At 49.2% G+C, this 24,064-nt stretch overlaps 1 protein-coding gene across 2 annotated transcripts; it reads left to right on the top strand.

Annotated features, from left to right (window-relative positions):
* The first annotated feature begins 374 nt into the window (after positions 1-374).
* Positions 375-22,710, top strand: LOC121162481 (intercellular adhesion molecule 2-like). 2 transcript variants are annotated; one of them, XM_040989503.1, is made up of 5 exons: positions 375-520; positions 17,342-17,446; positions 19,135-19,401; positions 20,291-20,611; positions 21,223-22,710. In XM_040989503.1, the coding sequence occupies exons 2-5, from the start codon at positions 17,386-17,388 to the stop codon at positions 21,408-21,410; spliced, it is 837 nt and encodes a 278-aa protein (XP_040845437.1). In that variant the 5' UTR covers positions 375-520; positions 17,342-17,385; the 3' UTR covers positions 21,411-22,710. The 2 variants fall into 2 exon arrangements, with proteins under 2 accessions (XP_040845437.1, XP_040845435.1); XM_040989501.1 differs by lacking the exon at positions 375-520 and adding an exon at positions 12,152-12,378.
* Positions 22,711-24,064: the final 1,354 nt, after the last annotated feature.

The following is a 24,064-nucleotide window of genomic DNA, read 5'->3' as shown; positions in this document are numbered from 1 at the left end:
GTTCCATCTCTCATCCAGCTCTGTGCCAATGCACCTGGGAAAGCAGCAGAAGATAACCCAATTGCTCAGACCACTGCACTCATGAGGAAAACCTAAATGGAGTATCAGGCTGCTGACTGATGACCTGACCCCAGTATTGGCCATTGTTGCTATTTTGTGGAGTGAGGCTGTGAATGAAACAGCTGTCTCTTTCTCTAAAACTCCACCTTTCAAATAAATAAATCTTTTCTTAAAAAAAAAATAGTGCTTAAAGTTATAAATGTGTTGTGTACTTTTCAACACTATGAAGAAAATACAGGAAGTGGAGCCAATGTGAGTTACTCTGGGGTGGGAACCTGTGCTCAGGAAGCACGTGACTGCTGGGGAGGCGGGACACCTGAGGGGAGCCCATTGCCGCTGTGGAATCTGCTCTCATTGCTGCTATCCATCCCTCTACATTTGTCTGCGTGGAAACAGTTTGGAGCAGTGTCCTTGCCTGAGCTACATCCCAGTCTCCTCCCCGGGCCTCAGTTTCCCCTTGGTAAGTACGAGAGCTTCTCAGGCTCCAGAGTCTCCTCTGCCAGCTCCTGCTCTGCCCTGCCCTGAGGGCTGCCTTTGTAGTTGTTTCCTGTTTGCTTCCTCCCCGCCCCTCCCTCCCAGCCTGCGAGGGAGGAGGGGACAGGGGATGGGTTTGTGTGTGTTCTGAGTGATGCTGAGAGCAGGGGAGAGGGCCTGCAGGGACAGTCCTCTTCCCCCACCCTGGGGCCAACATTGTGGGTTCCTGATGAGACTTACTTGGTACCATCCTATCCATTGCAATTGAAGTTCACATTTCCACAGGGCTACCTTTTTTCCAAACACGTAGTAATTGTCCTCTCTCTGCATCTATCTTTTTATTGTGAAATTCAGCATATGACGTGTAAAGAACATATGTACATAGTGCTGTATTAGGAACATAGTGGGCACCCTGGAGGTAGCAGTCAACACAGGATGGACAGCCAGCAAACCCACATCCACTTTTCTCCTGTGGATCATTTACTTCATCTGGGATAAGAAATTATCCTCTGGAATGTGGCATGCATTGCTGTGGATTTTTTTTTAGGACTTTGTCACATACACATGCTATTTAGTTTTACTTTTATAAAACAGTTATACAGCATTTACTGTGTGCTACAGTCATTTAATTTGTGCATGTGCACAACAACCCTTTGAGGAAGATGTTATTAATTCCATTTTGGGGACAGGCATTTGGCCCAACAGTTATCAGTTAGGGCACTGGTGTCCCCTTTCAGCACTACTGGGTCTGATGCCAAGCTTTAGTTTCTTGCTAATGCACATGCTAGGAGGTGTCGGTGCTGGCTTAAGTGATTGCGTTCCTGCCACCTTGTGAGAGACCTGGATTGAGTTCCCAGGCTTCCAGCTTTGGCCCTGCCCAGACAGGGTTGTTGCAGGCATTTGGGGAGTGAACCAGTAGACTGGAGCTCTCTCTCTCTCTCTCCCCTCCTGCCTAGGCAGGTCTCTCTCTCACTATCTGTCTCATTGTCTCTCAGATAAATAAATAATTTCTTTCTTTCTCTCTTTCTCTTTTTCTTTCTTTCTTTCTTTCTCTTTCCGTTTTTTCCTTCCTTTCTTCTTTTCTTTCTCTCCTTCCTTCCTTCCTTCCTTCCTTCCTTCCTTCCTTCCTTCCTTCCTTTCTTCCACTGATTCAAACCCAAAGGGCCCAACAGCGAGGACTGAGCAGATCCGAAAACAGGAACAAGGAACCAGGAGCCTCTTCTGTGTCTCCCATGTGGGTACAGGATTCCAAAGCACTTGGGTCGCCCTCCACAGTTCTCCCAGACAACAGGCATGGAGCTGGATGGGAAGCAAGGCCGCTAGGATTAGAACCAGTGCCCATAGGGGCCACTAGGCTACCACATTGGACCCAAAATGTAATTTCTTTAAAAATTCATTTTATGGGCCCGGCGCTGTGGCGCAAGTGGTTAAAGGTCCTCGCCTTGCACGCCCGGGATCCCATATGGGCGCCGGTTCTAATCCCGGCAGCCCTGCTTCCCTTCCAGCTCCCTGCCTGTGGCCCGGGAAAGCAGTCGAGGATGGCCCAAAGCTTTGGGACCCTGCATCTGCGTGGGAGACCCGGAAGAGGCTCCTGGCTTCGGATCGGCATAGTATTGGCCGTTGCGCTCACTTGGGGAGTGAATCATCGGACGGAAGATCTTCCTCTCTGTCTCTCCTCTCTGTATATCCGCCTTCCCAATAAAAAAATAGTAAAAATAAATCTTAAAAATAAATAAATAAAAATTCATTTTATACATGAGAAAACTAAGACCCAAAGAAATTAAGTGACTTTCCCAAGGTCATGCAGAAGTAAACATTGAGCAGGTGTCCTGGTGTTCAGTGTAAAGTTTTGTGAGTGAATAGCAGAATATAAAATAGAATTATGGGTTATCAGGCACAAGGACATTCAGCTCTACAAAACAATGCCTAATAGATTTTTTTCTCTTTGTTTTTATTCTATTGATAATCTTTACATAATTGATTAGGGTACAAAGGGCCAAGGACTAGAGGAAAGTGTGTAAGATCATTGTTACCACATTCTCTTTTATCTTTCTTGCATCTTGGGGAAGGGGAGAGATAAGGAGAAAAGCCACATCCAGCCTCTCATCGCGGGACGCCAATGTAAGGCCTGCGTGGAGGGCTCCACTCAAGTGGATTTGATAGTTGAGCAGTTCTGAATTGCTGCCAATCTCGCCACTCCGATCACGATGAAATTTCTCCAGAATCCACTGGCTAACATAGTTCACCTGAGAGTCTGCATTTGCTTGGATTTTCACTGCTAACACTTGACTAGGGCAGTGGGACAATGCCTAATTGTTGAGGACCAATAACAGACTCTCACCATCAATGGTAAGATTTCCTGTTGACATGTATTCTCTTCAAAAATTGGTCATGTCAGATTTTTAAATTCTACCAATCAAAATAGATAAATTATACTTTACCAGGCAATTACTAAATTAAACCATCTTTTTCATTTCTTTAGACATGCTCTCTTTAGCCTAAAATATTTGTGCCTTTAATGTAATGCAATGTAATCTAATAGTTTATTTTGTGAATAAATTAAAGTCTTTTCCTAAGGACGTAAAATATTTGATATTTTTTTAAAAGATTTCATTATTTTTATTCAAAGGCAGATTTACAAAGAGAAGGAGAAACAGAAAGATCTTCCATTTGTTCACTCCCCAAATAGCTGCCCACAGCCAGAGCTGAGCCAATCTGAAGTCGGGAGCCAGGATCCCCTTCCGGGTCTCCCACACGAGTGCAGAGTCTCAAGGTTTTGAGCTGAGCCTTTCTCCACTGCTTTCCCAGGCCATAAGCAGGAAGCTGGATGGGAAGTGGAGCATCTGGGACATCAGCCAGGGCCCATGTGGGATGCTGGAGCTTGCAGGTGGAGGATTAGTCAGTTGAGCTATCACACTGGTCTCTATCCTTTATTTTCCTGTAAAAAGCATGTAAAGGGGCAGGCATTTGGTGTAGCAATCAACACGCTGCTTGAGACATCCCCATCCCATGTCAGAAGGCCTGGGTTTGAGTCCCTGTTTCCAGTCCAGCTTCCATCAGTGTGTACCCTGAAGGGCAGCAGGTGATGGATCAGGTGCTTGGGTCCCTGAACACATGTGGGAGACATGGATTGAATTCTAGGTTCCTGGCTTTGGCTTGGCCCACACCTGGCTGTTGTAGACATTTAGGATGTCAGCCAACAGATGGAAGACCTGAGTGTGTCTGTTTCTTTGCCTTTCAAATAAACAAAATCAAATAACTAAAAAAAATTTAAAGCCTTAAAGTTTTCTTTCACATATAAGCACTCATTCTAAATGCAGCTTACTTTCACATTTGCCATGAAGTAGAGATACTTTTTTTTCTTCATGTGATCTACCATCATTTAACACACCAATTTTTGCCAGTGATCCACAATGATACCCTTATCATGTGTCAGAATTTGCACTTGTGCAAACACAGGTCTATTTCTAGACTGCTTATATCAGTTAATTTCCCTAAACCTAACACGATACTGTATTTCACTATGAACCTTAATATCTAGCAGAGACAGTATCTCATTTTAATTGTTAAGGCTGTGTTGGTGCTTTTAGAATCAACTTCCCATTTCCGTAAACACACTTATTGGAGTTAATTAGAATAGCATGGGGAACCTGTACATCAGGGAAGAATTTTTATTTTTATTTTTATACTATGGAATGTTCTACCTATGAACATAGGTTATTTCTCAATTTATTTAAAGTGTCTTAATACCTTTTCAATAAAATGACACAATTTTCTTACTGTAGGTCTTACAAGCTTTAAGCTTTATAATATTCATCAACTTTGGGGGTAATATGATAAACAGAATAGTTTAAAAATTTATGCTTCTACATATACAAACAGATGCAACTGATTTGGGGCTGTTGATCTTATAGTTAGCTGTCCATCTAAAATCTTCTATTTTGAATCACTTTCTTAACGATTCTTTTGAATTTTCTACCCAACCATACCACATGCAAATATTGATGGTTTTGCTCTAACCCAGTTTGTAGATCTTTAATTTCTACCCTGCCTGTGTGCATGCCTGCATCTGTCTTACTGTGTGTGCGCATGCTTGTATCTGTCCTACTGTGCGTGTGCATGCCTGTGACTGTCCTACTGGGTGTGCAGACACCTGTGTCTGTCTTACCATACTGTCCAGAACATTCAGGACAATGTGAAACAAAGGCAGAAATTATAGACATCTTAGTTTAATGTCAGCTTTAAAGAAATTGTTATTTCTAAGTTTTATTCATTAAAAAATGTAAGCTCTTTATTAACTTTTCTAAGTTCTTCTTATCAAATTAAGGAAATTTCCTTAGTTTTGATCATGAAACAATGCTGAATGTCAACAACATTCTGGGATCTATTGAGATAGTAGTTTTTCTTCTTAAACCTGTTAGTGTACAGTGTTAGTCTGGACTCTTTCAAAAGCAGAACGTGGAACAAGGACTTAGGTTCAGGTAGGCTACTTGAGAGGTGACTCCAGGAAGTGGCCAGTGAAGAAGCAGAGAGGAGATGAGCCAGGAAGAGAAAGGTAGTTGTTTAAAGAAGCAATTTGGGGCAGGCGATTGCCACAATCGTTGAGATACTACTCATCACACACCAAAGTCCCTGCAACCTAGTCCAAACTCCACTAGTGAATAAGCTTCCTACTAAGGGGAGTGGGAGGCAGAGATGCTGGCTCTGGTAGTTGGGATCCTATCAGCTGTGCAGGAGACCCGTAATGGGTTCTAGGCTCTTAGCTTTTGCCTGGACTACTTGTGGCATTTGTGAGCAATTGGGGAATGAATCACCAGATGGAAGATCTCACTTTCTCTTGCTCTCTCTCTCTCTCTCTTCCCTTCTCTCGCTGTCACTCTCACTCCCTCTCTGTCTCTTCACCTTCAAACTGCAGAAATCAAATAGCTCAACAGGCTAATCCTCCACCTTCAAGTGCCAGCATTCCATCTGCTGCTCCACTTCCCATCCAGCTCTCTCCTTATGGTCTGGGAAAGCAGTAGAGGATGGCACAAAGCCTTGGGGCCCTCACCCACGTGGGAGGCCCAGAAAAGTCTTCTGGCTTCAGATTGGCTCAGTTCCGGGTATTGCAGCCATTTGGGGAGTAAACCAGTAGATGGAAGATTTTTCTGTCTCTCCTTTCTTTGTAAATGTTCATTTCCAATAAAAATAAATATATATTTTTGGAGAACTTAAACACATTGAGAGACAAAACTGTTGCTGCATGTATCGGCAAAGGGAGCTCAGTGTAGCTGGGAGCTCAGAAGAACCTCCAGGATGCAGCCCAGAAATGCTTACTGGGAAGGAGGACCACAAATCCACAGTTTGTAACCCTGCACTGGGTGAGGGTTACAACCTAGGAACCTTAACATCCCCACACCTTTGGGAAACACTAGCTCCCTTGGCGTAGAAGAAGACTGGAAGTCAGAAAGCAAGGAGAAACCTGGAATAGGCTTGAGGGGTTGGGTGCTGGCAGTAGAAGGTGAATTTGAGTTTGGACAAGTGATCCACCATAGAGTTGAAATCAGAGAAGGACACTAGCATTATGGAAAGCAGCGTCATGGGTAATGTCTGTGGGCTTTTCTTCTTCTGTGCTTGACCAGCCTTGCACACCCAAGACAAACCCAACTGGGAAGTGTGTTTTATACACTGTTGGAGTACTGAGACATTGTCTTATTTTTTTTTTTTAGATTTATTTTTATTTGACAGGCAGAATTACAAAGAGAAGGGGAGACAGAAATATATCTTCCATCTGCTGGTTCACCCCCCAAATGGCTGTAAGAACAAGGGCTGACCCAACCGTTGCTAAGAGTTTCTTCTGGGTATCCCACATGAGTGCAAAATCACAGAACGCAAGGAAGCTCCTGCCTTCTGGTTTATGATTGGCTCAGCTCTGGCTATTGTGGCCATGTGGGGGACTGAACCAATGGTTTGAAAAACCTCTCTCTCCACAACTCTGCTTAAGTGTAAACATTTTTTTTATTAATTTTACATATTTGGTGAAGGTGTGAAGGGTCAAGGACTAAAGAAAAGTGGGTGAGACCATTGTTTTTACATTCTCTTATTTCCTTTTGTATCTTGGGGGGAAGGGGAGAGATAAGCTGAGAAGCCACATCCAGCCTCCCAACCATCCCAGGGTCTCTAATGTAGAGCATGCTCCAAGAATCTTGCTCAAGTGGTTTTAATAGTTCAAAAGTTCTGTATTGCTGCTGACCTTTCCACTTCAATCATAATGACAGCTCTCCAGACTCCACTGGCAGACATAGTCCACCTTAGAGACTCCTTTAGCCCAAGTGTTCATCCCAAATCTTGGCTGACGTAGTTGATCTGTTTGTTCTGTCCCCCATCCTCTGTTAGGGTACTAGATGTCCTCTGCAGGCTCCAGTGTACTGCCCTATTCTCCATTTGTTTCTGGTTATGTTGTGCACTGCTCCATCTAAGCCAGTAAGGAGACCCAGCTCTGCGTATGCATTCCAAGATCAGACTGTGGAACCTGCAATTTTCTCCACAGTTGGAGTTCTGAGTCCAGCAGTTCAGTTGCAGGGATTCCCAAAGAAACTTCATCTGTGGTGATCCCAGACCTGACTCTTGTGTGTGCATGCCAATACAGGGTCCAGCACAATCCATAGCCCAGATCGGCTTTTGCACACACTGATAGTTGCAATTGTTGGTTCAATTGTCTCCAGCCCTGTATTCTACACAAACTAATGGCAATCAAGTCCAATCCTGCCCACCACACACACTCGACCTCCACACAAACCAATGGGAGCTGAAGCCTAGTCGAAGTGACCCGCAAAAACCCCCATCAGGTCCACCCCATGTTCCTGTGTTTGCCAGTATGTATAGCAGACTTGTCCTGTCTGTCCCGCATCCCATTCAGCTCTCATGCATATCAATAGATGTTAAAACCTGGTTCAACTCAGCGAGCCTCACTATCCAGCCCACACATGTGTCAGCAGGTGATACTCGCTATGTAGTCATGCCTGTCCCAGTCCTGGTTCTCATGCTCACCAGTCAGAGTGGTAACCCAAGAGAGAGCTGCTCACTATCTCCCTAATGGATTCACTGCCACTCCTGCATCTTGCACTTTCCAGGTGATACTGCAGTTTAGCTAAGCAAAGTTTGCCCACTGTGCCAATGTGTGATAGCTACTGCTATGGCAAAGCCCAACCAATCCTCACCCACTCTGGCTTATGCATGTACCTGTAGGTACAGTTTGCACAGCCTGGTGTGTCCATGATCCAGCTTACATACAGGCCAATAAGTGTTGTGACCCTGCCCAACTTGATCTGCACACATCCCAGCTCTCATGCTCACCAGTGGGAATAGTGACCCAATAGGGGACCTCCCTCAACCCCCCTACCAGGTTTGCCCACTCTCCCCTGGATTTCACATGTGCTGGTTGGGCACTGTAGCCTAGTCTGGCATGGCCCGTTTTAACTCGGCATTTGCATCTGAGTACTGTAGCCTGGCCCGGCCCAGCCTGCCCAAGTTCCAGCTCATGCTGGTGGGGACTACAACCTAGCCAACCCAACCAGCCCCTAGTCCCGGCACTAGTGTGTACTAGCTGGTATTGTGGCCCAACCTGGAATGACCCCACACACCACCCTGACTTTCAAATTTGCCAGCGGGTGATACCAAGTGGCCCAGCCTGGCTCACCCCAGACCTGAGCCAAAGGTAAAACTGTGAGTATCATAACCTGGCCTGGTCTGGGCTGCTTCCTATTGTGATTTTTATGCTCACCTGCAGAGACTGTTTCCTACAGACGAGTTCCCCAAGTTCTTCCATCAGAAACCTCTCCCAATGCCAGATTTCGCACACACCGGTGGGTCCATGTGCCAGCCCTACTTAGTCCACCTCCCAGCCTACCAGGAACAATAGCCTTTACTAACTGGCCATCATCCATTCTGGTTCTTACTATTGGGTGCTACAGCCAAGCCAAGCCTAGTGCACGCCCAGACACAGCTCATGCATAGCTCAGGATGGGCAGAGGCCTAGCTCAGCCCATACTACACCCACCCTGGTTCTCACAATCACCAGTAGGTGCTAGAGTCTAGCCAGTCTGGTACCCCCAAGCTCCAGTCCACACTTGTGCCGAGAAAGACTGCAACCATGTCCAGATCAGAGTGCAGCCCTACTTTTGCCCATGTATTCATCACTGGGACACAGAAACCAGCCAGGGTGTCCCTTGTCTCCCCAACAAGGCCTGATCCCAGCCACAGATCTCATGCATGCCAGTGGTTGCTCTGACCCAATTGGCATATCCTCTCCCCTGTCTTGGCCTTTGCCTTCTGATGCTGCAGCCTGGCCTGGCCCAGCCGACCCCTAGTCCTAACTCTAACTGGCGGGTCAGGCAACCTGGCCCTGCTAATTCTGCTATCATCCCTGGTTCATGAAAAACAGTAGGTGTGGCAGCCCAGCATGACCTGCACTCCCTACTGGTTGCTGTACTTGCCAGTGGGCTATGGTTTGCTCAGCCTTGCCCGGTCTGCCCCTTTCCAAAACCAACTCATACACTTGTCAACAGATGGAGCTACCCTGCCTGCCCAACACCCAGGCCTGGACCATCTATACATCAGCAGAGGCTATGACCCACTAGGGGAATTTCCCAGATTCGCCCATTCAGGCCACTCCCAGAACCAGATCTCTCGCATGCTAGCAGGTGTTTGGCCTTTACCTGGCAGAGCTTGCCTATTCCATTCCAACCCAGCCTGCCCCAACCCATCTGTTAGGGTGCTTGTGTGGGTACTGCAGCCTGGACATACCCCAGTTGTTCCCAGCGTCAGTACCAGTTTAGCATCAGTGAGTTCCATGGTCACACTTTGCTCAGCCCATCACCATCACAACTCTCAAGCTGATCAGCAGGATTTGTAGTTCCATAGGGTTGGACTCACTTATTCCCCCCACCCACAGAGCAGGTTCTCTTGTGTGCTGGTTGGTGTCATGGCCCAGTCTAATGTGACCCATTCCCTGATCCGACACTCAAGTCAGGTACTAGAATCCAGTCCTGACGGACAGGCCCCCAGCCGTAGCTTGCATATGCACTGGCATGTAGTGGTCAGACGTGTTCCAAGCTAACAACTCCAACCCAGGACTCCCATGTGGGCTGGTGTATCAGTCTGACACATAAAGAGCTTCAGCTCTCCCATCAAAACCACCAAATCTCAGTCCCTCGCTTACCTGCAAGTACAGTGGCCCCGTCATTGGATGTCCCTCAGGATTCATTTCTCACCTACACATAGGAGTGGCCTTATTCATGGATATCCCTAGGCAGTAATTCCATACTCCAAAGACCCCAGAGCTTACCACCAGGTGGCCAGTGGGCAGAGCCGACAAACCTATGACCCCTCTCCCGCCGTAGCACCAGCAGATGGGAGCTAGGATCCCCAGTAGGAAGCCTGGCATGGCACAGCTTCTCCCAGCCACAGCTACATGGCCAGGAGAGTAAGATACCCAAGTCACTGTTCTGACATACCTGGACTCTGCCCACCAAGATCCACAACTCTGCTTTTAAATAAAAATTTTAAAAATTGAGGGGAAAAGTTTACAATTTTATAGCACATAGGTGAGGTAGAGGATGTGGCTGCCCTTTGTAATCTCAGAGATTTTATTAAATGACAATTACTGCCACTTAAAGTCCTGTTTATCCAGCAAGACCTGGTGTTTTCTTTTGGGGACAATTTTAAATTACTGATTCCATTTCTTTAATAGTTACATAACCATTCAGGCTTATTTTTTTAAGTTAATAGCCTAGATAACTTATCTTCTCAGACAGTGTACATAGTTTCCTATTTTTGCAGTATAACAGATAGTCTTCTTCATTTTTATTTTTAGTTGTTGTGAAGTGCACATCAAACGCACAGGTCAACAGCATGAGATTTGCTCACGTGATCTGGCGGTCACCCTGTGGAGTGTTTCTCCTTTGGAAGCTGAAACTCTTTATGCCTCAAACTGCCTCCTGTTTCCCCTCCCCTGGTTCCTAGCAGCATGGTTCTCTTTCCATGTCTGTGAATTTGTCAAGTATGCATCTCGAGTTACCATTCCCATTTTTGTAAAGGTGGAAAAGCAAGACAGAGAAGAAACAGACTATGAATTCAACAGCCAGAACAGTTTTATTCAAAGCAAAACTTGAGAGAGAGAGACCCAGTACAGCGAGCATATTTCCTACAGGCTAAGGGCTTCTGTCTCATGGGCTAAGGCTGAACTCTGAAGACAACAATGCAGCTGTAAGATGGAATCACTTCTGCTCATGAACCAGCAGTTTCCACACCAACAATGTTTGTGCTATCTTTTTGCTCATAAGTAGATTTCCCCAGAGACTTGCCCATTGTATTTGATTTTCCTTCTAAGAACTAATTCTGACTTGAGTGTTTTTTTAACTTATAAAATATAGCCTGTGTTTTTGTTTTCTGTTTCAATGATGTACCTTTACTCCCTGTAAAGTCACATTTGGATTTATGTTGTTCTTTTATAGCTCCTTGACCACTTACTAAAATTGGGTACTTAATTCAGGCTTCTGTTCTTACGCAAGCATTCAAGGCTATCAGTATCTCTAAGTGCTACATTTCACGAATTTTAATGTGATGTTTTCTTTATCACTCAGTTCTGAGAACTTATAACCTACTATGGTTTCTAATTTGATCATTTAGGGTTTTGGGGTTTTTTTTTACATTATTCACATAGTTGAGAGGAACGCACACCATGTGGGTCTCCAAGCATGGTGGGGATGATCAAGTCATAGAGAAAGGTGGATGGGACAAATGCTTCAACTTTCTTTTTTCTCCTTTGTCCTCAGAGAAGGAAGGGAGAGACCACTCCTTATTGTCAAACTACATCAGCACCCAGGGATGGGGGAATGGCCATGTGATGACACCTTAGAGACCCCAATGTTGGGGAGAATGTTCGAGGGTGTTAATTGAGTGATTTTGATAGCTCTGAGAATTCATTGAATTCATTGCACCAGGGTTAAGAAAATCTTTCCAAGATGTATGGGCTGACCAAATCCACCTTAGCGTGCACCCACAGACTAAGGAACATGTTGCAAAGCTTGGCCAGAAGAGTGGTCCAGCCTGTTCTGCTTCCCATCCTCCAATGAGGTGCTTGATATCTTCTGCTGACTTAGATGAACCATCATGTCCCTTGTGTACATCTGGGGATGCTGACCACTGCACAAATTGAGGAGGTCCAGTCCCAACTCATGCATTCCAAGGTCTGACCACCACATTTATCATGATTTTCCCTGCAGCCAGGATTTGAGTCCAGCCATCTAGCTGGGGAATGCCTTCATAAGCCTCACCTGGGGTAACCTCTGGCTTGACTCTTGTGTGAACCAGCCCACGCAGGGTCAGGTTCAGTTGTTTGTCTACATCAGCCAATGCACATACCAGTGCATGCAGCTGCCTGGTCAGTGCTACACCCAGCCCCATCTCTCATGCAAACTGATGAGTGCTATGGCATAGCCTAGCCCAGCCCAGCCCCATCTGCAGGCACGCTAGCAGGTGCCACAGCCTAGTAGAGACGAACCCCAACAATCCCCACCACACCCACCCTGGCACTCATTGGTGGTTGCTACAGCCTCGCCCCAGCCTTGCCCACCCCCAGACCTGGCTCTCAGGTGAACTAACAGATGCCATAGTCTAATCTGGCCTACCCCACATCCATTGTGGTTCTCATGAGCACCAGCTGGTGCTGGAGCCTACCACAGTCTGACTAACCCCAGACTCTGCCCACAGGCATGCCAACCTGGTCTGCCCTCAGCCCTGGCTGTCACACTCACCAGGAGGAGCTGCAGCATAGCAGGAGAGTGTCCAGAGTTCCCCTATCAGGTCTGTTCTCAGCCCTGGATCTTGCACGTGCTGACAAGTGCTTTGACCCAGCCTGGTATGGCCCACTTTCAGTCTCAGCTCCTGCTGGCAGGTATTACAGCCTAGCTCAGCTGGGCTCAGCCCACATCCTGTCCTGACTCGTGTGAGCCAGCCGATGCTGCGGCCTGGCCTAGCCCAGCCTGTCTCAAGACCTGGTCCACACTGATGCTGAAGAGTGTTACAGCCTTGCCTTGCCTGGCCTGGCCTGGCCTGGCCTGCTCCCAGCCCCAACCATTGTTCTGCATAGCAGGAGCTATGACCTAGCAGGGGAGTTCCCCAAGTTTGCCTGCTAAGCCCAGATCTCATGTTTGCCAGCATGTGCTGTGGCTCTTCTTGGAAGGACCTACCCTCAATCCCGGCCTTTACATGTGCCAGTAGCAGTCTGGCCCAGCCTGGCCTCCTTCCAGCTCTAGTAGGGGCTTGGCCTGTCATCATCCCCAGTTCTCCTTGCAAACTAGAAGGTGTTGTTGTCCCACAGAAGTGAGCCCACAATTCCCCTAAGAATCTGCCCCCAAATCCAATTCTCTCACATTCTGGTGGGTGCTCAGGCCCAATGTGAATTGGCCCACCCACTGCTCTGACACTCACGTTCAAGTACTGCAGCCTAGCCCAGCCAGGCATGCCCCCAGCTCCAGTTTTTGTATGCGCTAGTGGGCATCAGGTGATGTTATTTAGCCCAGCTCATGTTTCCCACGTGGGCGGGTGCCTTGACCTGACCCAGACATGCCCTCCAGTTTCCCCCTTGTAAACCACTCATCTCAGCTCTCTAGCCTACCTATGAATGCAGTGATCCAGTCCCTGGCAGCCCCCAAATCATTACTTCCCTGTCAATTATGCCCTCAGCCACCTCCACTGCAACACATCTCTAAACCCCTTCCCCAGGCAATTGGCAACCACCACCTGGGAGCTGGTGTGGCATGTGCTGGCGCCTTATTCCCTGCCTTCCCCATATATCTTTTAAAAATAAGAATAGGCAGCTGTGCTGGCACACCAGTATAGTTAACACAAATTTGACATTAAACAGGTCCAGAACGCCTGCCAGCCTTGGTTGCTTTTCTCCCAAAAATGAAACACTTTTCTCCCAGAAGTGTAGCACAAGGCAACCTAGGCAGTTGCCTACAGCTGGGGCTAGGGTATGTTTTAAACCTATCAAATATGTGATCTTTAGAACTTATCCTCTTGAAGAACTCCTGTCTCTAACTTATAAATTCAGACCAAGCTTTTAAATTGGGTTTCAACTCTTCCATTCATTGATTGATTTTATTCCCTGTCTTTATCACTGTTTATAACTAAGGGTACATGTTAAAATCTTTTGTTATGTGGTCATGTCTGACACAGCATTTAGGATGCTACTTGGGACGCCAGCCTCCTATAGTAGACAACCTGTCTTGAGTCTCCAGTTCTCCACTTCTGATCCAGCGTCCTACTATCACAGTCTGGGAGGTAGTACATAATGGTTCAAGTACTTGGATCTCTGCCACCCATGTAGAAGATTTGGATTAAAATTTGGGCTCCTGGTTTCAGTCCATCCCAGACACTAGCTATTGTGGGCATCTGAGGACTGAACCAGAGGATGAAAAAGTGTTCTCCATCTTTTCAAATAAAATTAAAATGTTGTCTAGCACTAGGCCTAGTGGCTAAACCTTCATCTGGTATGGATGCTGGTTTGTATCCTGGCTATTCCACTTCCCATCTAGGCCCCTGCTTGCAACCTGGGAAAGTAGTGGAGGATGGCACAAAGCCACGGGGCCCTCAACCATCATAGGAGACTCAGAAGAGACCTCTGGCTCCTGGCTTTGGTTCAGCTCCAGCCACTGTCAGTGTACTCATTTGGGGAGTGAAGCAGTAGATGGAAGAACTTTATCTCTCCCTCTCTGTAAATCTGCCTTTCCAATAAAAATAAGTGAATCATTTTTAAAAATGAAAATGTAAGAAACACTACCTCTTGTTATGGTGATTTTATCTCTTTGTTTTGCTTTCAAGCCAGATGCCCTCAATTTTAGAACTACTCAAACTTGCTGGTGAACTGAATATTTCATCTAGGCACTCACTCTAACGTGTACTTCTGTCATAAAAGGCCACTTTGTCCACTATTAATATAACTTTCCCAGCTTTCTCTGGGTAGTGTTTGTGGGAACTTTTCACCTTTGGAATTTCAGCCAATTCCATACCCAGACACATTTATTAAATCTGTCTCTTGTAAACAAGTCAGCTGAGTTTTAGATTTTAATGTTTCAAAAATCTAACGTGACAATCTTCATGCTTTAACTGTAATTAAGTCCTCTTATTTCTGTTGTGATTCCTCAATCTGGACTTCTTAATATAATACCATATTTTAAAAGATGTATTTTAAATATGGTATTTTAAATACCATATTTTTAAAAATGTATTCCCTTTTTCTCTGCTTTCCTCATCGATGTTTTTAACTGATTGAGGGATATATATATATATGTTTTAAAAGATCTTCCATCTGCTGATTCACTCCCCAAATGCCCACATCAGAACAGCCAAACCCAAAAGATGGAACTCCATCCTAGTCTTTGAAATGAGTGGCAGGGGCCCAAGTATTTGGACAATATTCTGCCTCTTTCCCCATGCACATTAGTAGGATACTGGATCAGCAGCAGAACAGTCAAGGCTCAAACCTGTCCCAACCTGTCCGACGCCCAAACCCTGAGGGTGGACTGGGAATGCCGGGCTGCTAGCCCCCGGGCTCCTGGCCCAAGAAACACACGGACACACATACTTGGTGGGAAAGAGTGCCTCATGTTCTTTATTTCACTCCTCATGTATATATACCTTCTTCTCTAGGAGAGGAGGGGAAGGGGAGGGGTTTCCTGGAAGTAATTATCTTCATTGAAACAGGGGAGGAACTAATATCTGAACAGAAACAAGGGTGGAGGTTCTATTCCGCTTGCTCTACACAGGATGATCCGGTCTAATATCCAGCTTGCTGTGGCCCTGCTTGCCCAAGGCAGCCTTTGCAATGCAACAGGTTGTCAGGCCAACTCTATGGTCCATAAGTCTGTGGCTCCTAACACAAACCAGCATTCCCAACTCTTGCCCATTTTGAAACGATTTGACCCTTTCTAGTGCTTCATAGTCTTCTATACATACTTGTCTCCCTTGAAATTTTAACATGCTCATATAACATCTCTTAAATCAATTTTTTTCACCAGCTTTTTAAAAGAGATTTAAATTTATTTTTATTAGAAAAACAGATTTACAGAGAGCAGGAGAAATGAAAAAATTCTTCCATCCACTGGTTTACTCTCTGCTTGGCCACAATGGCTGGAACTGAACTGCTCCAAAGCCAGGAGCCAGGAGCCTCTTCCAGTCTGCATGCAAGTGTAGGGTCCAAAGGCTTTTTGCCATCCTCCTCTGCTTTCCCAGGTTGCAAGCAGGGAGCTGCATGATTAGTGGAGAAGCCAGGATACAATCTGGTGCCCATGTGGGATCTTGATGCATACAAGGCAAAAGTTGGGGCACTAGGATATTGCACCCAGCCCCATATACTATCTCTTAGTTGATAAAGTGTTATATATATTTGTATATGCATAATGTTTTGAAGTATGTGGGAATGAATAAACCAGGCTAATTAACATGTATTACCTAGGTATCATTTCTCTGTGTGATGAGAACACTTAAAGTCTACTCTCTTAGCAATTTTCAATATGCAGTACAGTGCTTCTAGCTCTAATCTCCATGCTGTACCATGTGTCTCTAGAATTTACTCCCCTATCTAACTGGGCTTTCTGTCATCTGAAAAGATCTCCATTTTCTACAATCCACATTTGTAGATTTCATGTCTAAGTGGGATGCTATGGTGCTGAGTGGTCAGCCATCACCAGCCACTAAACATAGCACATCACCCATCAAGTCCATCCATCCCTCCTGCAGCCACCCCTCCACTTAACACAGTTCTGGCTCCCTTTCTGCTTGACTACATGACCTACCTCCCCAGCTGCTTGCGCGTGTGCACTTGTATCAGGCCCCAAAAGGAAGGGCCATTTTTTACCAGCTCTGCTGCAGGAAGTCCTGTGCCCAGGTCCAACTCCCAGTGTGCATCCACGAACCATGATTGGTTTTTTATGTCCAGTCTTGTGGTCCAAGGGATAGGGGTGAGTGGTGGGAAGACTTCAGCCCTTGAAGGAAAAAGCTATGCTTGGCAGACCAGAGCTATGAGTACTTAAGACCTAAGGAAAGTCATTCACCCCAGCTTGTTTGGGTTATTTACAGCACTAGCCATTCCTGTATTCATTCACTCATCCATCCATCCACGACCAACCCAAGAGTTATAAAGTGCCAACTATGTGCCTGCCAGCATCCAGGACCAGGTGGATGTGGCCTGTATAAGACAGTTTCTGTGCTTCTGGGTTGACAGGGAGAGGATGATATGTAAACTGTCAGATTGCAGTTAGCATTTCTAACAAAGTGTTGACCGACTGCCCAGACTGGGAGAAGTCACAAAGATGGTGGGGCAAGAGCTGGGGTGGATGGATTTAGAGCTGGACTGGAAGCCTACAGAAATTTGCCTGAACGCCTTTAGAGAAGGCTGCAGGCCAGCCCTACTGAGGCTGCTTTTGAGCTGACTGAAGCTCTTCAGGCATGGCTCAATGCAACTCTCCCTACGCCCTCATGGAAGCCAGGCCCACAAACACAAGTGTATCCTTTCCTTGCTCCGCCCCCTGCACAGGGAGCAGGCGGGAAGACTGGGTTATGTCCCTGCTTATCAACTGCTTTCCAGTTTCCTCTGATTGGATTCTTGGAGGCGCAAAGCCCTGGAGCTGGCCAATGCACGTGGCTTCCCAAAGGCTGCTCAGATAATGAGAGGAAATGCAGTCATCAGGTCCCAGTAGACGGGGATTTCAGACTGCGGCTCCAGACCGCCACTCCCTGACCTGTGCCCTCCGTCTCCCTCCAGGCAGCTCTCAGCTGTTCCCTGGAAGCCCACAGACACCATCCGAGATGACTTCTTTTGGTTGCTGGGGCCTGCCTACAGCCCTCCTCGCCCTGATCTGCTGCTCAGGTGAGCCGGAGCACTCAAGATCGTGACCTGGCATGTGCCAGCCTGGGACATAGGATGCCCTGCTTCCCTGGCTTAGTGGGGGAGGGGGTCCTAGCCCCACCATTGCCGGGGCTGTGAAGATGGGGACACCTCGGCACGGGTACAGGATTCTGTGCCGGCCTGGCTTCCAGTCCTCATAGGCTTTGTTGATACCAAGTGGAACAGACCCCGCAATGCTATTTCTTGGGAAAGATGAGGTCATGCAGGCTGCAACGCAGCTGAGTGGGGCCTAGGAGGCTGCAGGAATGAGGGGCTCAAGGGAAGATGAGTCCACGCACCCATCTACTCCTTAGAGGGGTGCCTCAGGGACAACAGAGGGCAGTAGAGGCACCAGCTTCTGCCTGAGGACGGAGTGAAAATGAAACCTTCATTGTGCCAGGGGCCTGTGAAGGAAGACACCACCCAGTGCTGAGCACCCTGCGCCTTGTCTCAGACACCCAGCAGGCTATGTCCTTGAACCTTCATGCCAGCCCTGAGGCAAAGGCATACCAGCCCATTTGCCATGAGGAAACCAGGGCTCAGAAGAAAGCACCTTGTTGGAGGCCACATGGCCAGTACATGACCGACTCTGGATTCAATTCCAGTGTTATCTGCCTGTAACGCCCCTGGCCTGTCACTTCCTTGTATGCCATAAGCGAAGGCTGTGTGGGGACAAGCAAGGGGGTGGGGGCTCAGGACACAGGTTGGGACCCGGTGCCTTCCTAACTGGAAGAGATGAACTGATGGAGATGGGCATCAGGCCTCAGTCTTCATGTAGCAGTACTTCCTGCATGTGCAGAGCACAAAGAAGGATGTGCAAAGCCTGGCCCTTCTTTTCTGGAATCAAAATGGCTAAGAAGTAGGAATCTACCGGGTCAGCTTTCTGGGCCGTAATACCCCACTGGTCCCCCACACTGAGATCTCTCTGGCCTGATCTCCTTGCCCCAAGCACACCGGGCCAGGGTCATTCACATTCACAAGCACATTCAGCCCAGGGTCTGCACAATCACAGTCTTCCTCCCCTGGAGCACTGCAGGACTTGCCAGCTGCTTCCTATATGTGCCCAGATGTCACCATACAGGAGAGGCCTCCTCAGGAATGTGTCCCCAACCCGACAGGTTGGACAATCTACTTGCTGCTGTTTGTGACAGTCCCCTCTGCTGGAATGTGTGCCCACAAGAGCAGGATTGGATCGGCTTCCTGGTTTATTCACTGCTGCCTGCCCCCAGCCCTGCTGGCTCCCCAGGACATAGTGCCTGGCACAAGTGTCCCAGAGTGTTTGGGGAAGAAAAGGAAGCAGGGAGGGAGGAAGTTGCAGGGTCACAGGAGCCCAAAGATACAGAGTTCATGCCAATCCTCAGGTAGGCCTTCAGGGAGGAGGTGATATTCCAGCTGGATCTTGAATATTCAGGAGTCAGATTCCTGCCCTGGAGATGAAGATGACTAGGAGGAAGACTGACCAGGAGCTGATGGGCCTGGCCAGCTGGAGGAAGCCTCATTCAGAGGGAGGGAGGGCCCAGGGAGGCAGCCTCCTGGGTCTCACTGTGAGGCTGCGGGCCTGACCCAGAGAAGGGATCAGAGGACATGGAATGCCTGAGCTGAATTTGATCCCAAATGCCATCAATGGACAGACCCCTGGCAGAACAGTGAGTGTGTGTCTGGTTTTCCAGGGTCTGGTGAGAAGACATTCGAAGTGCACATGTGGCCAGAGAGGCTGGTGGTCAAACCCACAGAGTCGTGGGAAGTCAACTGCAGCACCAGCTGTACGCAACCAGAGAAAGGAGGACTAGAGACCACCCTGAAAAAGACCCTGCTGGAATCAGAGCGTCAGTGGCAGCGGTACTTGATCTCCAACATCTCCGAGGACACGGTCCTCTACTGTCACTACACTTGTGCTGGGAAGCAGCTGTCAAGCAAGCTCAGTGTCGTTGTATATCGTGAGTGTCTATGCCCTGGTGCCCCTCTCTCCACAGGGCCTGGCTGTGCTGACGTGCACACATCTCCAGGGTACACTCATCACACCCCCACTTCCCTGAACCCTGGGAGGAAAAGGAGCAGGGCCCAGGCAATTGTTCAGGATTCATGGCTGCCCCTTTGCTCAGACGTATTCAGCAACTGCCATCACAACAGCAGGCTGCCCAGGTCTTGAGTCTCACGCCCAGGAGGGCACCTGAGCTGAAGTTCACAGGGATCCAACCCAAAGTCGTTTCCCAAGGCAATGTCCATATCTGCCCCCACCACCATCACCACCCCTCCCCGCTCAAACCTAAGTGCTCACAGAGCACCCCATTGTCCATGACGAGAACTGGGCTGTCATCAGGAGAGCTGGGCATGCTCCCTAGTGGCCCCTTCACTGCAGAAGAAAGGGCAGAGGTGTTCCCTGATTTTGTCTCTTCCCCTGCCATAGGCTGATGGCAAAGAAGTGGCCATCAGACACAAACTTTTCAGGAACCAGTGAAAGCCATACACAAGGGCCTGGGTTCTCCCAACATCATGGCTCCAAGGGGGCATGGCTACATCTTCCCCTTCATCAATACCTTGTGTGAAATAAACAGGTATCCCAAATCTCAGGTGATCCTGGGGCTAGGGATTTGAGGAGGTGTGCTTTGCCAGTTCAGAGGGTGCCAGCATGGGCCCCACTTAATAATGAAGAAACCATGGTGGTATGAACCTGATCCTGGAGGAGCATGTGGGTCCAATCCCAGCCCACGCCTTCTAAGTGAGGGACTTTGCAGTCCTTGGCATAATCTCATTGAGCACTCCCTTCTAAGGTTCTCTGGGACAGCACCCCATCCTGACCAACCTTCCTTCCCTTGTCCCCTATAGAGCCTCCAGAACAGGTTGTGCTGAAGCTACAGCCCACGTGGGTAGCCGTGGGCAGTTCCTTCACTATTGAGTGCAGGGCACCTACTGTAGAGCCCCTGGAGAGCCTCACCCTCACCCTGCTCCGAGGCAACAAGACACTGCACAGCAAGACCTTTGAAGGGACAGCGGCTGTCCCCCAGGAGGCCACAGCCACATTCAACGGAACAGCTGACCGAGAGGATGGCCAGCACAACTTCTCCTGCCTGGCCAAGCTGGACCTGCGCTCTCGCGGTGGGGGCATTTTTCACTGGGTCTCGGAGCCCCAGGGACTGGAGATCTATGGTGAGAGGGCCCCAGGGACAGTGGCGTTAGGGATGGAGCAACTCACTTTCAGCCTCTTACGGGGGAGAAAAAAAAGCAGAATGTTTTTCTTTACTAGCATGGGATACAAGCACTTAGGGCCCCACACCTAATCCAGAGGGTTCCAGAGGTTGACAGAGCGCCACTTGGTCAATAGTGAGTTGTTTGATACCCCCAGCTCCCCTGCCACCAAGTCAGCCTGCTGTCTCTGGTCTTGGCCTTGCACTAAATTGGCAAGGGCCATCTAGCTGCCCAGCAGCCCCTGGAGCTCTGCTGTTCTGGGAGTCTGGAGAGCAGGAAGCTGGCTGCAGAGCTCACTCATCACTGCCCAAGAAGGGGCTTGGTCCAAGAAGGAACTTGGCATAAGCCATGCTAGTGTTCCAGGGGCTGCCAACAGGGGGCATCTCCTAGACTTGCAGAGGTCTGGCTGGTCCTAGCTAATACCTTGGGAGCAGATGCCATGTGTCATTCTTCTCTGCAAGGCAGATGGCTACAGGATGAGTGAGCGGGTCATAGGTGATGATGGGTGGACGTCCTGGGGTCCTGGCTCCTGCCACCACAGCTCTCCTAAGACACTGTCCTTCCATCCCCAGTGCCCCCGCAGGACACGGATATGATCATCATCATCACGGTTGTGTCAGTGCTTCTGTTGTTGTTCGTGACAGCTGTCCTGCTCTGCTTTGCCTTTGGCCAGCACTGGCGTCAGAAGCGCACAGGCACCTATGGGGTGCGAGCTGCTTGGAAGAGGCTGCCCCGGGCCTTTCGAGCACAGTCTGCGTGAGTGGCATGAGGCCGCACCAAAGCAGCCATTGGAGCTCGGCATGCCTCCTTCGGGATAGGGGCCAGCTCTGGCTGAAGGACAGTGCCCAGCAGCAGAGGAGTTGAGGACATTTCCTGTTCTAACCTGAATACAAACACCTGGCCTCAACCCTGTGCCCTCCATGTCTGGCCCCAGGGAAACTCTCAGCAGCTGGGAAGGGGAACCCAGAGGCAGGGAACTCTCCCGAAGGGTTTCCCTCAGCACCTCCTCCTTCACAGGGGCCTTCCAGAGCCTCTACCATCCCATGTTGCATGGCAGCCCCTGACAGACTGGGAAAGGCCCCAAGATGCCGCCCTCCCAAGCTTGTCCCTGAGTGCCCAATTCTTATTTAAGGAAGGTCGGAAATTCCCCGTGGCCCACTGAGGCAGAGAGGAACAATACACACCCCCTTCCCAAAATGTGGGATCTCAGCCACTGCCCACTGGAGAAGGAACCCTGCTCTGATCCTGCAGTTAGGGGGCACAAGGGAACCGCTTGATTTCAGGGGCCTGTCCACCTGGCACCGCACCCTTAGTCCTACACTGCTGTATTTCTAATGGGGCTCCTTAAGGGCCTGGGGTAACAGAAGCAATCACCACACATCATGATTATAACAAAAGGAGACATCTCAATCCCAGCTCCTGTCATCCCAGGCTGAGGGAGCCAGCGTTCTGGTCGCCAGGCCTTCCCTGCTCAGGTAGGCAGCAGGAGGGCAGAGCTGGGCAGCCTCAGCTGCCAGGCTTAGGCAGGGCTCTAGGAGCTCTGATGCCAGACGTTGGGGGCTAGGAGCTGAGGCTGGGGGCATGGAAGGTCATGGAAGGTCATGGAAGCCGAGGGGTAGGAAGGGTCCCCAGCTAAGGGCACAGAGCTGGCAGACAGGACATGAGACAGCAGGTCGAGACAAAGGCACTGGCGAGGCCCTGGGCGAGGGTCACCCCTCAGGGTAGGCTCTCTGCGTCGTAGTAGTCTGGGGAGACAGCACTGCATCTTCACTCCCTCTTGCCTCCTCAGTGAACCCCAAGAAGGAAGAGGGCAGGCACAGACCCCGTGGCAGTGATGGTAGGAACCCCACCCTATGCCGCACATACCTGTGGGACACACAGAGCTCCCAACCTGATACACCTGAACACTCTGCCCCTTGGCCCACCCACCTAGCTCCAGACCTTAGCTGGGGGTACATCTGTACCCACAGTCCCTGTGGCACTGGGGGGAGGTGGCGGGGGCACAGCTCTCCTGAGAGAAGAAAGACCACATCAAAGGCCCAGTGGTGGCCACTAGGATTCCCCTGCAGCCTCAGATGGAGTGGGATGAGGTCAATGCCCAGAACCCAAGCCCCCCAGGCCCACTTACTTGTCCCTCTTCCTGGAGGCTGGAGGACAGTGCTGAATCCTGGGTGTTTCCTGCAGGTGGGGCCGGCATGGTAGAGGGGGAAGGAGGGTGGCAGGCCAGGCTAGCAGAGGGCCCAGGGCTGACGGCAGGCAGGGCAGATAGTGGTGGTGGAACACCAGAGGCCTCTCATCCTGGATGCCCATCTCTTCTTCCAGTTCCTCGTGTTGACCCACCAGGCCGGCCTGGAGTGTGCCAACAGCGCTGGGAATCAGGCTCCTCCTCCTGCGCTGTTCTGCTCCCCTAATCTGCCTTCTCTGGGTGAGCATGAACACAAGGGCTATCCCTGAGTGCACAAGTTCTGTCTGCATGGTATATTCCCTCTTGTGTACATGGGAGCCAGGGTCAGAGATGGACAAGTTGGCTAAGGCCAGCCAGCTGTTTAGTGGCCAGCAGGGCCTGGAAGATTTCACATGGGATGCAGAACTAGTGTGTGAGTCCACTCAGATGCCCCTGTCCCACACTGGCCCAATAATAAGGTGGGCTGTGTATCCCCAGGGTTCCTGAGGTGGTGGGGCCCTGGCAGTGTCTCTTCTCTCTCCCAGGCCTCCTTTCTCCCCACCTCTTAGGACACCTAGAGAAGCAGAACAGGACCTAGTCTTGGTGCTTCCCCAAACCCCTCCCCCCACCCCATTTCTGCCCCTTGGCCTTTGGTGGACACCCTAGGCTCCTCTAAGGGTCAGATCCTACCTGGCTGTTAGGGGCCACTTGTTCCCTCTGTAAACCGCCTGACCTCATCCCACCCCATCTGTGTCCTCTTATTCTGTGCAGCTCTTGTCAATCAGTCCACGAGCCTTTCTTTATCCATCACTGCCCCTCATCACCCCTCTCCCTAAGAGCACCGGGCAGGGGGGCAGCGCAATAGTGTAGTGGTTAAAGTCCTTGCCTTGCATGCCCAGGATCCCATATGGGCACTGGTTCTAATCCTGGCAGCCCTGCTTCCCATCCAGCTCCCTGCTTGTGGCCTGAGAATGCAGTTGAGGACGGCCTAAAGCCTTGGCACCCTGCACCTGCAGGGGAGCCCTGGAAGAAGCTCCTGGCTCCTGACTTCGGATTGGCTTAGCTCCAACTGTTGCAGCTGCTTGGGGAGTGAATCATCAGACGGAAGACCTTCCTCTGTGTCTCTCCTCCACTCTGTATATCTGACTTTGTAATAAAAATAAAATAAATCTTAAAAAAAAAAAGCATCATGGTCCCATGGTATCTGTCCTCCCAGGACCTCAAGTCCAGCAAGGAATGCCCTGCAGGGA

The sequence above is a fragment of the Ochotona curzoniae genome, unplaced genomic scaffold (genome assembly GCF_017591425.1).
Source record: "Ochotona curzoniae isolate NIBS_2020 unplaced genomic scaffold, NIBS_Ocur_1.0 contig_523, whole genome shotgun sequence".
Classification (NCBI taxonomy): domain Eukaryota; kingdom Metazoa; phylum Chordata; class Mammalia; order Lagomorpha; family Ochotonidae; genus Ochotona; species Ochotona curzoniae.
The sequence above is the reverse complement of the archived record's forward strand: the minus strand, read 5'-3'. Positions and strand labels throughout refer to the sequence as shown.